This window comes from Myotis yumanensis, unplaced genomic scaffold (assembly GCF_028538775.1).
Source record: "Myotis yumanensis isolate MYYU_CA2020_CCGP unplaced genomic scaffold, mMyoYum1.0.hap1 SCAF_1, whole genome shotgun sequence".
NCBI classification, from domain to species: domain Eukaryota; kingdom Metazoa; phylum Chordata; class Mammalia; order Chiroptera; family Vespertilionidae; genus Myotis; species Myotis yumanensis.
In genome coordinates, this window is record NW_027223752.1 from 30,817,430 (window position 1) to 30,832,877 (window position 15,448).

The 15,448-nt window shown below is 45.0% G+C and overlaps 2 protein-coding genes and 1 non-coding gene across 3 annotated transcripts in view; 1 reads left to right on the forward strand and 2 right to left on the reverse strand.

Moving 5' to 3' along the window:
* Positions 1-812, reverse strand: part of RBM25 (RNA binding motif protein 25) — a 45,485-nt gene extending 44,673 nt beyond the window's left edge. Inside the window, exon 1 of the mRNA XM_070417169.1 lies at positions 644-812. The gene's annotated coding sequence lies outside the window, so the exon portion shown is untranslated. The remainder of the gene's footprint in view (positions 1-643) is intronic.
* Positions 813-11,255: 10,443 nt separating this feature from the next.
* ZFYVE1 (zinc finger FYVE-type containing 1) overlaps positions 11,256-15,448 on the forward strand; it is a 47,712-nt gene continuing 43,519 nt past the window's right edge. Inside the window, exons 1-2 of the mRNA XM_070417187.1 lie at positions 11,256-11,470; positions 13,711-14,653. Of these exons, the coding sequence (XP_070273288.1) occupies positions 14,141-14,653 (513 nt within the window). The 5' untranslated portion in view covers positions 11,256-11,470; positions 13,711-14,140. The remainder of the gene's footprint in view (positions 11,471-13,710; positions 14,654-15,448) is intronic.
* LOC138999860 (U6 spliceosomal RNA) lies at positions 13,217-13,323 on the reverse strand. The gene has a single exon (XR_011469466.1). It is a non-coding gene; the product is annotated as a U6 spliceosomal RNA (small nuclear RNA).

Here is a 15,448-nt window from a genome sequence, read left to right on the forward strand (position 1 = left end):
ACACTCATCACAATCTTAGACAAGCAAACGAGGAGGGCGCTTAAAAAAGAAAGAAAGCGGGCATTAACTACATTCGGGGGTACGGAGGTAGGTGGGCAGGTCACCCAGGGGCGGGCTCTCGGTGACCCGAGGGGAAGGGAGAGAGAGATCCGTCGGTAGCCGGCACCTCTCTAAAAAGGGTGGATGCTGGCTGGCTTCTCGGCCGAGCCTAGGCCAAGGGAGTCCTAGGCCCGGAAATTGTACCGTAAGGCTCCGAAGGGGGCCTCCGCGAAGGGCTCCCCAGGGGCCGCGGACCAATCGTTTTGTGGCCAACGTGGATCCCAGGAGGTGCCGAAGGGACTCCCGGTGGCCATCCGTGAAAGGAAAAGGAAAAGTGGGCGACAATGCGAGGAGAAAGGCTCTGGCGGTAAGCGGGTCCGGCCTCCACGGACTCCTGCTCGGCCCACCGGTTTCCGAGGCCTTAGAGAAGTGAGGAAACCCAGGCCTCGCGCCCCTCCCCTCCCCCACCCGGCCCCCCTCTTTACCCTCGTCCCACCCCGGGCCTTTTCGGAGCCTCCCGGCTTTTCCTTCCTCCCCCCCCCCCAGGCCCCCCCACCGAGCCGAGGTACCCGGTTTCCACACGCGTTCAGAGGCGTGAACTCACCCGCCGCCGAGACAAGGGGACTGTCTCCGTGGCCCTCTGGGCTCCAGGTTACCGGAGACTCCACCGGTTCGAGGTTTCTGCGCGCCGCTCACCGGGAGACTGGTTCTGAGGCGACCACTCGCAAAGGCCGCAGCGCAAACACTGCCGCGCTGCGCGGGGAGCTTCTGGAGGTCTTCCTTTTGCCCGGCATGCACTGCGGCCGAAACCGTGGAGAGAAGCACCATAGAGAAGAACGCGTATAGAGAGCCCTCACTGTCGGCACTCAGTCACCACGCCCCGGGAACGACCATAGAGAAGGAACGCCTAGAAAGGCTCGAGCTGTAAATTACGACCCACCCGGCCATGTTTGATTGGAGCCGATTGAGTCTTGTGACTGCGGGACGCCATCTTGAGGTCAAGGTTTCCGCTGGACCCTGCGCGAGCGACGTTAGAGGATTTCTCACTTATTATAGTTTGTGTCGCGGATTAGATCCTTATTTGAGGTTCGATGGACGGACCAGTCGGCCCTCACACAGCACCTTAAGCCCCAGGGGCTGCTCTTCCCCTAGAAAACGATGGCTTTTTATTTGTTCCAACACCATTTCTCGCCTCTATGCCCTCTTCCACCCCCACCCCACCCGGCCGAACTCGACGACTCTGGGTACCGGGAGAACTGGCCCCGGTGGGGTTCTTTTGTTTATTTGTTTTAAGTGCACACACACCTCACATAAATGCTTATGCTCACTGGGAGGGCCGGTGAGGTAGCTAGATGTTGGAAATACCTCAACCGACCTGTAAAAACATTCCCCATGGCTTTCATTCTCCAACGTAAAACAAAACATAAAACCACTCCGCTAACTAGATTAAGGAGAATAAGCGGATCACGAGTGATTAGATTATTCCCTGGATGGGCTTAACGGTCAATAGCTATTGACAGGCCTTTGTTTCCCAACCGCTTGCTTCTCAGAAGGCTTATAATTTATTCAATATGAAGTTACTGTCTCCATAAAGGACTGTGCTGGGCTGAGTGCTAGGCGCTTGGTAAATGGGAGTAAGATGGGTTTTTGTTGTTGGTTTTTGGGGGAAGTGAGGTTTTATTTCTGTCCTGGAGGACCTACTAACGACGCGGAGCCGATGACAAGTTTTGATCAACTGTATGTAAAATGGAAACGTATCTAAACAGTTCCTACTTGCGTTGTTTCCTATTTAATTTGACTTTAGAGAACGAATCACCATCTACTGTTGTATGTATTTTTTCTTATTCTGTGGTCTGCCTGCCCTACCTCACTAGAATGTAAACTTCAAGGTGCAGAAACGCTGTTCATTGCTGTATTCTCAGGGCCTAGAACAAAGCCTGCATGCAGCAGGTGCTCAATAAATAATTGTCGAATAAAAGGAATTAGTACAGCCCTGGCCAGTGTGGCTCAGTGGGTTGAGAGTCATCCCATGCACCCAGGGGTCCTGGGTTCAACTCCAGGTCCAGGCACAAGCCCAGATTTCGGGCTTAGTCCCCAGTAGGTGGGCAGGAGGCCGCCGGTCAATGTGACCCTCTCACATCTATGTTTCTCTCTCCCTTTCCCTTCTGTCTCTCTAAAATCAATGATAAAAGCATTTTTTTAAAATATATTTTATTGATTTTTTACAGAGAGGAAGGGAGAGAGAGATAGAGAGTTAGAAACATCGATGAGAGAGAAACATCGACCAGCTGCCTCCTGCACATCTCCTACTGGGGATGTGCCCACAACCCAGGTACATGCCCTTGACCGGAATCGAACCTGGGACCTTTCAGTCCGCAGGCTGATGCTCTATCCACTGAGCCAAACCGGTTTCGGCAAAGCATATTTTTTTAAATGATACATGATGAGTCCTGCGGACTGGAGGGTCCCAGGTCAATTCTGGTCAAGGGCATGTGCCGAGGCAGCTGATGGATGCTTCTCTCTCATCAATGTTTCTAACTATCCCTCTCCCTTCCTCTCTGTAAAAACCAATAAAATATATATTTTTTCTTAAAATGATACATGATGAGTACCAACAGAAAATAAAATGCAGCCCTAACCGGTTTGGCTCAGTGGATAGAGCGTCGGCCTGCAGACTCAAGGGTCCCAGGTTCGATTCCAGTCAAGGGCATGTACCTTGGTTGCGGGCACATCTCCAGTAGGGGGTGTGCAGGAGGCAGCTGAATCAGTTTCTCTCTCATCAATGTTTCTAACTCTCTAACCCTCTCCCTTCTTCTCTGTAAAAAATCAATAAAATATATTAAAATAAATAAATAAATAAACCTTTCACTACTTGTAGTTTGAATAGGAAGTCCCAAACCCTAGCCAGGCCCCTTAGGACACAGGGAGAGACTTTATAACCCAGTTAAAGCCCTAACATTGTACCAAGCACTATTTTATTTCATATTATTTTATACTAGAGGCCCGGTGCCTGAAATTCGTACATGGGGGGAGGGGGTTCCCCTCAGTCCAGTCTGCACCCTCTCCAATCCAGGACCCCTCAGGGGATGTCTGTCTGCCGGTTTAGGCCCGATCTCCCTAAACCAGCAGTCAGACATCCCTTTCAAAATCCTGGACCGCTGGCTCCTAATCGCTCACCTGCCTGCCAGCCTGATCACCCCTCACTGCCTCTGTGTGCCAGCCTGATCGTCCCTAACTGCCCCCCCCCACCAGCCTGGTTGCCCTAACTGCCCCCTGCTGCCAGCCAGGTCGCCCCCAAATGTCCCCTCCCTGCCGGCCTGGTCGCCCCCAACTGCACCCCCCCACCGGTCTGGTCGCCCCCAACTTCCCCCCTGCTGGCCTGGTCACCCCCAACTGCCCCCCCTGCTAGCCTGGTCCCCCTCAAGGCCCCTCCACCAGCCTGGTCACCCCACGCAGCTGCTGTTCAGTCGTTTGGACGTGCCTCACCAACCCCCCTGCTGACCTTGTCGCCCCATGCAGCCTGCTTGTTCAGTTGTTTGATCATCCCTCACTAAGCCCCCTGCTGGCCTGGTCGTAGGCAGCCATCTTTGTGAGGGTGTGAGGGTTAATTTGCATATTATCTCTTTATTATATAGGATATTTTATTGAGGATATTTTATTTATTTTTACAGAGAGGAAGGGAGAGGGATAGAGAGAAACATCGATGACAAACATTGATGAGCTGCCTCCTGCATAAGCCTTACTGGGGATCGAGCCTGCAACCAAGGTAGATGCCCTTGACCAGAATCAAACCCAGGACCCTTCAGTCCATGGGCCAACGCTCTAGCCACTGCGCCAAACCAGTTAGGGCCCAAAGCACTATTTTAAGCATCTTACAAATATCAGCAACTTTAATTCTCACAGTAACCCACCAGAAGTAGAAACTATTGTTAAACAGATAATGAAACTTAGCCCTGGCCTGTGTGTCCAATGGTTAGAGTGTTTCCCTGTGTGCAGAAGGGTGAAGGGTTCAATTCCTGGTCAAGGGCACATATTTGGATTACAGGTTCAATCCTCAGCCCCAGTCTGGGCACATGCAGAAGGTAATCAATCAATGTGTCTCTCTCATGTTGGTGTCTCTCTCTCTCTCTCTCTCTCTCTCTCTCTACCTTCCCCCTTCCACTCTCTCTTAAAAAAAAAAAAAAAAAACAATGGGAAAAAATGCCATCAGGTGAGGATGAACAAACCTAGCCAGTGTGGCTGAATGGTTGAGCATGGACTTATGAACCAGGAGGTCACAATTCGATTTCCGGTCAGGGCACATGCCTGGGTTTTGGTCTCAATCCCCAGTTTGGGGCATGCAGGAAGCAGCCAATCAATGATTCTCTCTTATCATTCATGTTTCTCTCCCTCTCCCTTCCTCCCTAAAAAAAAAAAAAAATCAATAAAAACTTTTCTTTAAAGAAAAAATTTTCTTTTTGATGATGACTAATTTACCTACTTTTTCTTTACTTGTGCTTTTGGTGTCATAGTTACAATCCTGTTAACCTAATCTAAGGTGTCTTACTCTGTTTCAGCTGCTATAAAATACTATAGATTGAGTACTTATACTAGTAAATAGCGGAAATCGATTGCTGATAGTTCTGGAGGCTAGATCCAAGATCAGGGTGCCAGAATATCAGGTGAGGACCCTCTCCCAAGTCTCCAACTTACTGTGTCTGCATATGGTGGAAGGGCCTAGGGAGTTCTGTGGGTCCGCATTCATGAGGGTTCCACCCTCAGGACCCAATCACCTCTCAAGGGCCCCACCTACTAACCACCTTTAGGATTTAGAATTTATTTATTTATTTTTGTTAATCCTCCCCCAAGGATATTTTTCCGTTGATTTTTTAGAGAGAGAGGAAGGGAGGGGGAGAGAGAGAGAAACATTGATGTGAGAGAGACACATCAATTGGTTGCTATTTTTTTAAAATACCTTTTTATTGATTTGAGAGAGAGATCAATGTGAAAGAGTAACATCTATCGGTTACTCTAACCGAACTTGCAAACTCACCCAAACCAGGGACCTAACCCAAAACCTGGGTATGTGCTCTGACTGGGAATCAAACTGGCGACCTTTTGGTGCAAGGGACAATACTCAACCAACTGAGCCACACTGGCCAGGGCTGGTCATTAGGATTTATACCTATATTTTTTCTAAAAATTTTATAGTTTTGACTCTTACATTTAGGTCTTGGATTCATTTGAATTAATTTTGATATATGTTGTGATAGGTGTACAAATTCACTACTTTGCATATGAATAATCCAGTTATCCCAGCACCAGTTGTGGAAAACACTATTCTTTTCCCTATTGAATAATATTGAAACCCTTGTCAAAAGTCAATTGACAAAAAAAAAATCAGTTGACCATAGCCCTAGCCAGTCTTGCTCAGTGGATAGAGCATGAGCCCCAGGACTGACGGGTCTTGGGTGTGATTCCTGTCAGGGCACTTGTAAGAGGCAACCAATCTATGTGTTTCACTCACATCTATTTCTCTCTCTCTCTGTCTCTCCCCCTCCCTTCCACTCTCTCTAAAAATCAATGAAAAATATATCCTTGGGTGAGGAATTAAAAAAAAACCGATTGACCATAAATGGAGGGGTTTAATTATGAACTCTCACTTGTATTTGATTGATCTATATGTCTATCCTTATAGTACAACACTGTTTTGTTGTTTTTTGCTAAACCTCACCTGAGTTTATTTTTCCCATTGATTTTTTTTTTTTTTAGAGATAGTGGAAGGGAAGGAGGGAAGGTGGGGGGGGAGAGAGAGAGAAACATCATGGGAGCCCAGCCAGTGTGGTTCAGTGGTTGAACATTGACCCATGCACCAAGAGGTTGCCAATTGGATTCCCAGTTAGGGCATAGGTCTGGGTTTCAGACTCAATTCCTAGTGGGGGCCAGGCGGGAGGCAGCCCATTGAAGTTTCTCTCTTTCTCTCTCTCTCTCTCTTTCTCTCTCTCTCTCTCCCTTCTTATCTCTCTAAAAATCAATAAAAATAGCCCTAGCCAGTTTGACTCAGCGGAAAGGGTCAAGGGCACATACCTTGGTTGCAGCTTTGATCCCTGGCCCTGGTTGGGGCATGTGCAAAAGCAACCAATCAATGTGTCTCTCTCATATCAATGTTTCTCTGTCTCTCTCTCTCTCCCTTCCACTCTTTCTAAAAATCAATGGAAAAATATTCTCAGGTGAGGCTTAACAAAAAAGTAAAAATAAATAAATAAATAAAACATGTTTTAAAAAGTCCTGTGAGAGAGACACATTGATTGGTTGCCTCCTGAACATGCCCCCTACTTGGACAGGGATTGAACCTGCCAAGTGACCTTGACTGCAATTGAACTGAAGACCCTTTGGTTCAAGGGCTGACACTAATCACTGAGCACCCAGCCAGGCTAGCAGAATACCGTTTTGATCACCGTAGCTTTGTAATAAATTTTGAAATCAGGAAGTATGAGTCTTCCAACTTTGTTGTTTACAGGATTGTTTCAACTTTGTTATTCAGGGTTCCTAGCAATTCCACATGAATTTTAAGATCAACTGTCCATTCATAATAAAAAAATTTAAGAAATGCCCTAGCTGGTTTGGCTCAGTGGATAGACCATCCACCTGCAGACTAAAGGGTCCTAGGTTCCATTCTGGTCAAAGGCAATGCCCGGGTTGTGGGCTTGATCCCAAGTAGGGGGAGTGCAGGAGGCAACCGATCTCTTTCTCCCTCTTCCTTCCTCTCTGAAATCAATAAAAAATATATTTTAAAAAAAATGTGGAAATTTTTATAGAAAATTCAATAAATCTGTAGGTTAATTTGAGGAATATTACAATCATAACAATAGTCTTTCAATCCCAAAACACAGGACGTCTTTCTATTTATTTATTTCTTTTTTAATTTTGTTCAATAATGTTTTAAGAAATATTTTATTAAAGTGTAATTGATATACAATATTAGTTTGAGGTGTACAATATAGTGATTCTGCACTTACATATCTTACAATGTGATCACCATGATAGGCCTAGTAACCATATGTCACCATACAAAATGTTTACAATATTTTTGACTCTTCCTTTTTTATAATATGGCACATCATATGGCAAACAGGTCATCCTCTTGAACATAACGAAACATGTTGGTAAAATATTGAAGAGTCAACAAGAAGATAAGGAATTATCAGACCAAAATCTAGGTGAAGGCAGGATCCAAAGAGTAAGTAGAACGGTGATGTCACTTTGCCCTGGGGCATTTACCTTACTTGGCAATTGAAGCTTGGTTTTTCTAGGCCTTGTGGGGCAAGTGGGACAGATGGGTGCTTCAAAGCGCCACAGTTTCAGTGTCAGGGTGAACTGCAAGTAAACACTGTCGCCCAACAGACTGGAAAAAAAGTCCTCTTGGAAGGGGGAGATTTCAGGGAGCTGTAGAGGGGACACAGGACCATCAGACTGCCCTCTTAGGGATATGTAACCCAAATATACATCTCAATGGTTAAAAACAAAAATCCCAAACAATGCATATAGTTTAAAGTGGTCCCTCCTGGCAGAATTGAAAGCAAATCCTCTCTGGTGGAATTAACCTGTATCCTAGGCCTCAAAAACTTCCCAGAAATAATTTTCCAAGGAAAACCCAGCTCAGAGTAAAAAAAAATAAGCACACAAAAAACGAGAATGAGTAAAAACAGCTAACAGAAACAGATCTGATCATTCCAACCATCTGTTAGCCCAGCCGGGTGTGGCTCAGCAGTTGAGCGTTGATCTAGGAACCAAAAGGTCATGGTTCTATTCCAGGTCAGGGCGCGTGCCCAGGTTGTGGGCTCAATCCCCAGTGTGGGGCTGCAGGAGGTAGCCAATCAATGATTTTCATCATTATTTATTTTTTTACATTATTCAAAACATATTTATTCATCATCATTATTTTAAAACATTTTTATTGATTTCAGAGAAGAAGGGAGAGGGAGAGAGAGAGAAACATCAATAGAGAGAGAATCATTGATTACTGCCTCCTGCACACCCCACACTGGAGATTGTGCCCACAATCCAGGCATGTGCCCTGACCAGAATCGAACCTTGGCCTCCTGGTTCATAGGTTGATGTGCGACCACTGAGCCATGCCGGCTGGGCTTTTCTCTCATCATTGATGTTTCCCTCTCCCTCTCTCCCTCTTTCCCTTTCTCCAAAATCTGAAGTCAATAAAAAATAAATACATTAAAAAAAAGAATTAACCAATGAATGCATAAATAAGTGGAACAACAAAATGATGTTTCTCTCACTCTACCCTCTCCCTTCCTCTCTATCTAAAATCAATAAATTAAGAAAAGTTTTTTTTCATTATTATTGACACATTGCACTTACATAGTAAAAATCTTCAAGAGTATAAACGTATTCAAAGAAAGTCTTCTTCCTCACCTTAGTATACTCCTTGGAGGCAACCATTTCCCACAGTTTAAGGGGTTCTTATAACTTTAGGAAATATAATTTCAAATGAGTAGTTTTGGCTTTAAAAATGATTAAATACCGCCGAAACCGGTTTGGCTCAGTGGATAGAGCGTCGGCCTGCGGATTCAAGGGTCCCAGGTTCGATTCCGGTCAGGGGCATGTACCTGGGTTGCCGGCACATCCCCAGTGGGAGATGTGCAGGAGGCAGTTGATTGATGTTTCTCTCTCATCGATGTTTCTAACTCTCTGTCTCTCTCCCTTCCTCTCTGTAAAAATTCAATAAAATATATTTTTAAAAAAATGATTAAATACCATTTTGTTCCCAGGATATGTTAATATACTTATTTTATAATTACTAAGCAAATTATTAGGGCTACAAAAAGTTATAGTGGTGGTCTTAGGAACAAAACTCTCTAGGAAAATTTTACAGCAGGTGAGCCAGTCTCAAGAGCCTAGCTAAAGACTTGCTTTCTTAACCTTCTTTCTAAAATTTCTTCTTTTGCCCTAACTGGTTTGGCTCAGTGGATAGAGCTTCGGTCTGCAAATTGGAAAGGTCCTGGGTTCAATTCTGGTCAAGGGCACAGGCCCGGGTTGCAGGCTGGATCCCCAGTAGAGGGTGTGCAGGAGGCAGCAGATCAATGATTCTCTCTCATTATTGATGTTTCTATTTCTCTCTTCCTCTCCCTTCCTCTCTGGAATCTATAAAAATATGAAAAAAACTATTAAGAATGCTAAAATAAATAAATAAATAAGAGTTTGTGACTAACTCGGAGATAGGTTCTTTTTTTAAAAAAAATATCTTTTATTGATTTTTAAAATATATTTTATTGATTTTTTACAGAGAGGAACGAGAGAGATAGAGAGTTAGAAACATCGATGAGAGAGAAACATCGATTAGCTGCCGCCTGCACACCCCTCACTGGGGATGTGCCCGCAACCCAGGTACATGCCCTTGACCGGAATCGAACCTGGGACCCTTCAGTCCGCAGGCCGACGCTCTATCCACTGGGCCAAACCGGTCAGGGCAGGTTCTTTTTTTTTTTTATGCTTTGGGGCTAATTTATGTGCAATTATGGAATTTTTATAACTTCATTATTTTTCAAATCAGCACATTTAATCAAGTAGCTGTAAAATAATTCTAATAGAGCAAATACTAACATAGACTTTTCTAACTTTTTTTAAATGATCTCACTTATGTTTTATTTTTTTCCAGTAAAGTCTTAGATTATTTATTTATTTAATATATATTTTAAAAATATATGTATATTTTATTGATTTAGAGTGGAAGGAAGAGGGAGAGAGAGAGAGAAACATCAATGATGAGAGAGAATCATTGACCAGTTGCCTCCTGCACACCTCCCACTGGGGACTGAGCCTGCAACTCGGGCATGTGTCCTTGACCGGAATCGAACCTGGGACCCTTCAGTCTGCATGCTGACACTCTATCAACTGAGCCAAACAGGCTAGGCTTATTTTTTATTTTAAATAATTTTTCAGTTACAGTTGACATACAATATTATATTAGTTTCTGCTGTACAACCCAGAGATCAGACAATACATAACTTACTAAGTGATCATCCCGATAAATCTAGTACCCATATGACACCAGACATAGTTGTTAGAATGTTATTGACTACTAAAGGCCCAATGCACAAAAATTGTGCACGGGTAGGGTCCCTAGGCCTGGCCAGCAATCAGGGCTGATCGGGGCCTTCCAGCTGCCGGCCAGGGCCTTCCTTCCAGCTGCCGGCTGAGGAGATGGGTTCTTGTCCCAGCTTTGTCAATAATTTGCTGAGTGACCTGTCAAGTAACTCAACCTTAGTATTCTCTCCTGGGTTAACAATTATCAAGATAGAATGATACGTTAGAATTGGCAGAGACTTGAGTTTATACAGTACAATTTCTTCATTTCATGGGGTGATTGAGCGACTTAACCCAAGAGCTTTCTAGAACAAGCTTTCAGTCTTGGCATCTTAGATCAGTGCTCTTTTGACTACATCAGGCTTTTTTTTTTTTTTTTTTTTCAGTGTTGTTCCATGATTCAAACAGACAGAAAAAACAAAAACAACCCCCAAAGTGAAAACATTAAACAAATATATGGCCTTTCACATAAAGCCAGATAACACTATTAATTATTACCCTGCACTGAAGCCTGCAAGCTTATCTGACAATATAGTCTGTTTAACTTAAGGATGACTTAAAATTCAGGAACTATGTAAGGAAAGGTCAGAAAAAATAAAAGGTAGGGGAGGTGGAAATTAATGGTTGGCTTGGCGAATACTGGTAAATGGAAAACAAAACTCACAGGAGTACTTTTATTCTCTTACCAATTCTTTTTTCCCCCTAGTTTGTGCATGGTGAAATTGAGGAAGTGGAGGCTGTTTTTACACATTTCTGAAGGAATGGTGGGAAATAAGGGTTGTTTGAGATGAAATTACCTTGCGTATACTACACATTACATCAATTCTCTAACTTAACGCCATCCTTTCTGGGGCCAATGCCCAAAACAAGGCTCTGAAAACAGCAGAAACCACAGTCAATGCAAAAACTCCAACTCCCGAAATGCTTCATGGCTTGTTTCCACCGCTTCCTGGCAAGAGCAATGTCTTCAGTACTGGGAGTTGTAGTCATTCCGGGCCCTCACTTCCGGCGCGTAGGGGAGGATGCCCCTCCAGGAAACTACATTTCCCAGGAAGCTATGCGTACCATTCTCCGCGTTTGGAGCGTCAGACTCCACCCCCCGCCCCCTCCTCCCTCCTAGGGCTGCACAGCTCACGCCTTCCTGTTAGTCGGACCTGGTAGAAGTTCACTCCGATCAGCTGATCACAACTGACAACAGGAGAGGAGGAAGCCCGGGAGGCTGCGAAGGAGGTGGGGGGCGGAGATGGAGATGAGGATGGATCCTCCGGTGCCCTGAGAAACAGCCCCCGCCCCCACCGGCGCCCCGTGGTCCCCCGACGCCGCCTGGCCGCAGCCGAGCTGCTCCATGGTGGGGTCCCCTGGCCGTCGCGGGAGGGGAGGGAAGGGCACGGCCCTGCCGAGGGGACGGACCGTAGTCCTGGAGCTCAGGCTGCCCCCAAGGGGGGGTGGCGGGTGCGGCTGTTGTGGGGGTGGGGTGGCATAAACAATAGATTCGGCTCTGGCCTCTGCCAGTGTTTGTGGGGGGTTTGGGGAGACCTTCTTTGTTCTTCGACTCTGCTCCTACCCCTCGGGTTGTGGTGGTGGTGCCCGGGAGGAAGGAAGGGTGAGGAATCCCCTGGCTGCAGGGAGATACCGAGTAGGGGGCAGAGTGGGCATGTTTGCTTTGCCTGGCGGGCGGGGAGGTGTTCTTTTGAAGGCTGATTTTATATTTCTCTCAATTGCGACAAATTTTTGTTTTCGTGTGGGAGCTAGTTGGGGCACGTCTGAGGTTAGAGTGTAAATAAGGTCTCCTAGTCACTCCCTTCGCCTTCCTTGTTTATCTAAAAATAAGATTGATCGGTTGATTTCTGTGTAGGAGGGGTAGGAAGGAAATATCTGAAAAGAGGGCTTTGCGTTTCGTTGGGGCTTTAGAATGGGTGTTAAGGCGAAGGGGAGTTTGGAATATAATTGTAGAAGTCACAAAAGCCCCTTTCCTGCCCCAGTTAAATATTTTTTTAAAGAGTTATTTTTAAGTTTTTGAGTAACAAAGGGAAAAAATGGTTTTAACTCACTGCAGGTCTGGCTTTGCGGTGGGCCATAGTGCAGGAATTCTGTCTCCTGTTGCTCTTTTTTTTTCAGTTAGAGAAGGAACAAAAGGAAGTACAGTAATTGTTTTATATATTGTTTTCAAGCAAGAAATGGTGATTCTTGTTTCCAGGTTTAGAGTTCTTAATAGACATCTGTCTAACCTGAAACAACTCTAGTACTTGGATGGAGCTAAAGTTTATTACTATTATCATTTCTTTAGCTTTTTCAGGCTTCTTTTTCCATCTCTCCCAATTGTGGAGTGCATGTGGGGGTGCAGAAGGTGTCCCTCCAAGGATTTTTTGCTTAGTGATTTAAAAAATATCTATTTTTATTTGTTTCAGAGAGGAAGGGAGAGGGAGGGAGAGATGGAAACATCAGTGATCAGAGAGAACCATCGATCAGCTTGATCGGCTGCCTCCAGCATGCCCCACACTGGGAATCTAGCCCTCAACCTGGGCATGCGCCCTGACAGGGAATCGAACTGTGACCTCCTGTTCATAGGTCGATGCTCAACCATTGAGCCACGCCTGCCAGGCCAGTGATTTTTATTCTGAATTTAATAACTGAGTGAACAGAAAATTTCTGTCTGGGAAATAAAGTAGCAAAGTCTCTTAAATGCCTTGGGCCTAGAGGTAGTGGTTATTTTCAAAGGACAACTTGACCATAATTTTGAGAAGAAATTGCTAGGTCAGAATGATTTTTAGAGAGAGGAAGGAAGAGGAATAGAGAAATAGAAACATCCGAAGAGAAAGAAACCTCTATCAGCTGCCTCCTGCATGCCTCCTACTGGTGATGGTGCTGCAACCGCTGCATGTGTCCTGACCCACAATCTATTCATTGATCTCTTGGTTCATGGGTTGATGCGCAACCAGTGAGCTACACTGGTGAGGCTGAGCCAGTGTAAATTTTACAAGCAAGAATGAGATTTCTTACAGGAGTTTTGGTGTTGTATTTAATCACAATCTTTTTTTTTTTTTTAAATCCTCACCCTAGGGTATTTTTATTCTTTCCAGTGATTTAAAAAAAAAAAAAAATGGAACTCTTCACAAATTTGCATGCCATCCTTGCACAGGGGCCTTGCTAATCTTCTCTGTATTGTTCTAAGTTTAGTATATGTGCTGCCGAAGTGAGCACTCCAGTGATTTTTAAAAATAATTCTTTATTGTTGAAAGTATTACATATGTCCCCCTTGTTCCCCTATTGACCCCCCTCCGGCCCCAGTGATTTTTTTAGAGAGAGTGGAGAGGATGGAGGAGGTGGGGAGAGAGAGAAAGAGAGAAACATTGATGTGAGAGAGACACATCGATTGGTTGCCTCCCGGCACTTGTCCCAATGGGGCTGGGGATTGAGCCTGCAACCGCGGTACATGCCTTTGACTGGGAATTGAACTCGAGCCCTTGGGTCCGGTGGCTGATGCTCTAATCACTGAGCAAAACCGGCCAGGGCTTTTTTTTTTTTTTTCCTTTAAAGGTGTACTTCTGTTTTTAGATGAGTGAAATCCTTTTCCTTCCTTTATTTTAGGTATCCCCTGAAGTATTGCCTTGAGGTTGGATTATGTTGAAAAGCTTCTGACCACTCTCTTTCATTACCAAAACCTTGTGCTTGAGGCCCAGTGAATGAGTCCACCTCAGTGAACACGTCAGCTCTCTCTCAGATAGCCATAAAAGACCCTTCCAAGTTAATTTGGACCACATATTTGTCTGCACTTTATGGAGGATGAAACCATCAAACCAAATGAACATTGCTGCTGATACAGAAGCCTTGGAGGCAGAAAATTAAAAATTTGAACATTTGTGAGTGTGTGAAGAATTCTAATGGGACACTGAGTGTGTGTGTGTGTGTGTGTGTGTGTGTGTAAGTGTAAGGTGTTCAGAACCCTGTGGTATTTCTGTGTGGTCTTCATCCTCAAAGCCTTTGTTTTCACTGCTGGGGAAAGCCCAGTGGCTGTTTTATGGTGGTTGGTTTCCTTACCAACCTGAGTATGAGTGCTCAGACTTCCCCAGCACAGAAGGGCCTGAACCCAGGGCTGATGTGCCAGGAAAGTTACGCCTGCAGCGGGACTGACGAAGCTGTCTTCGAGTGTGATGAGTGCTGTAGCCTGCAGTGTCTCCGCTGCGAGGAGGAGCTCCATCGGCAGGAGCGCCTGAGAAACCACGAGCGGATAAGACTCAAACCTGGCCACGTCCCGTACTGTGACCCCTGCAAGGGCCCCAACGGGCACTCACCCGGTGTTAGGCAGAGGGCAGCTGTGCGGTGCCAGACCTGTAAAATCAACTTGTGCCTGGAGTGCCAGAAGAGGACTCATTCTGGGGGTAACAAAAGGAGACACCCCGTTACCGCCTACCATGTCCCTAAGGGCCAGGATTCACTGGAGGAAGAAGAGATGGATGAGGAGACCAAGAGGAAGAAGATGACTGAGAAGGTTGTGAGCTTCCTCCTAGTAGATGAAAACGAAGAAATTCAGGTAAGCCCTTGGGCACTCGTGGTAGTGGAGCCGATCTGTTGTTGGAAGGTAGCTCTCAAAAGGAGAGCCTAGGGCAGTGATGGTGAACCTTTTGAGCTCGGCGTGTCAGCATTTTGAAAAACCCTAACTTAACTCTGGTGCCATGTCACAGATAGAAATTTTTTGATATTTGCAACCATAGTAAAACAAAGATTTATATTTTTGATATTTATTTTATATATTTAAATGCCATTTAACAAAGAAAAATCAACCAAAAAAATGAGTTCGCGTGTCACCTCTGACACGCGTGTCATAGGTTCGCCATCACTGGTCTAGGAGGAGCTCCCATTTTATCATTAAAAGGCAAGACCCCTAAAGCTTAAATTGCAAGGAGTCAGGTTTAGTTCCTTACCAAGTTGTGTGACCTTGGGCTGAATTTCTTTCTCTCTCTCTCTCTCTTTTTTTCTTTTTGGACTGAATTTCTTTACTTCTCCGAGCCTCAGTTTTTTCATCTATAAATTGGGAACATTGAGACTTCATTGGTTTGTTGTGAGGATGAAATGGCAGTTTTGTATAGCTTATTGCATAATAAGTGCTCAGTATATGATAGCTGTTGTTATTGTTAGGAAGAACTGATTTAGAACAGTTTTCTGAATGAGAGCCTTTGGCACATTGTGAATAAATGTGAATGATGAGGGATTGTACCTGTGCAGGGAAAAGAACCACCTATAGTGAGTACCATGGAAGTGTTAGGCAATAAGTCATAAGCCTGCTCGCTCCATTTAGAGAAGCAGGTCTTTTTTTTTTTTAGTATGT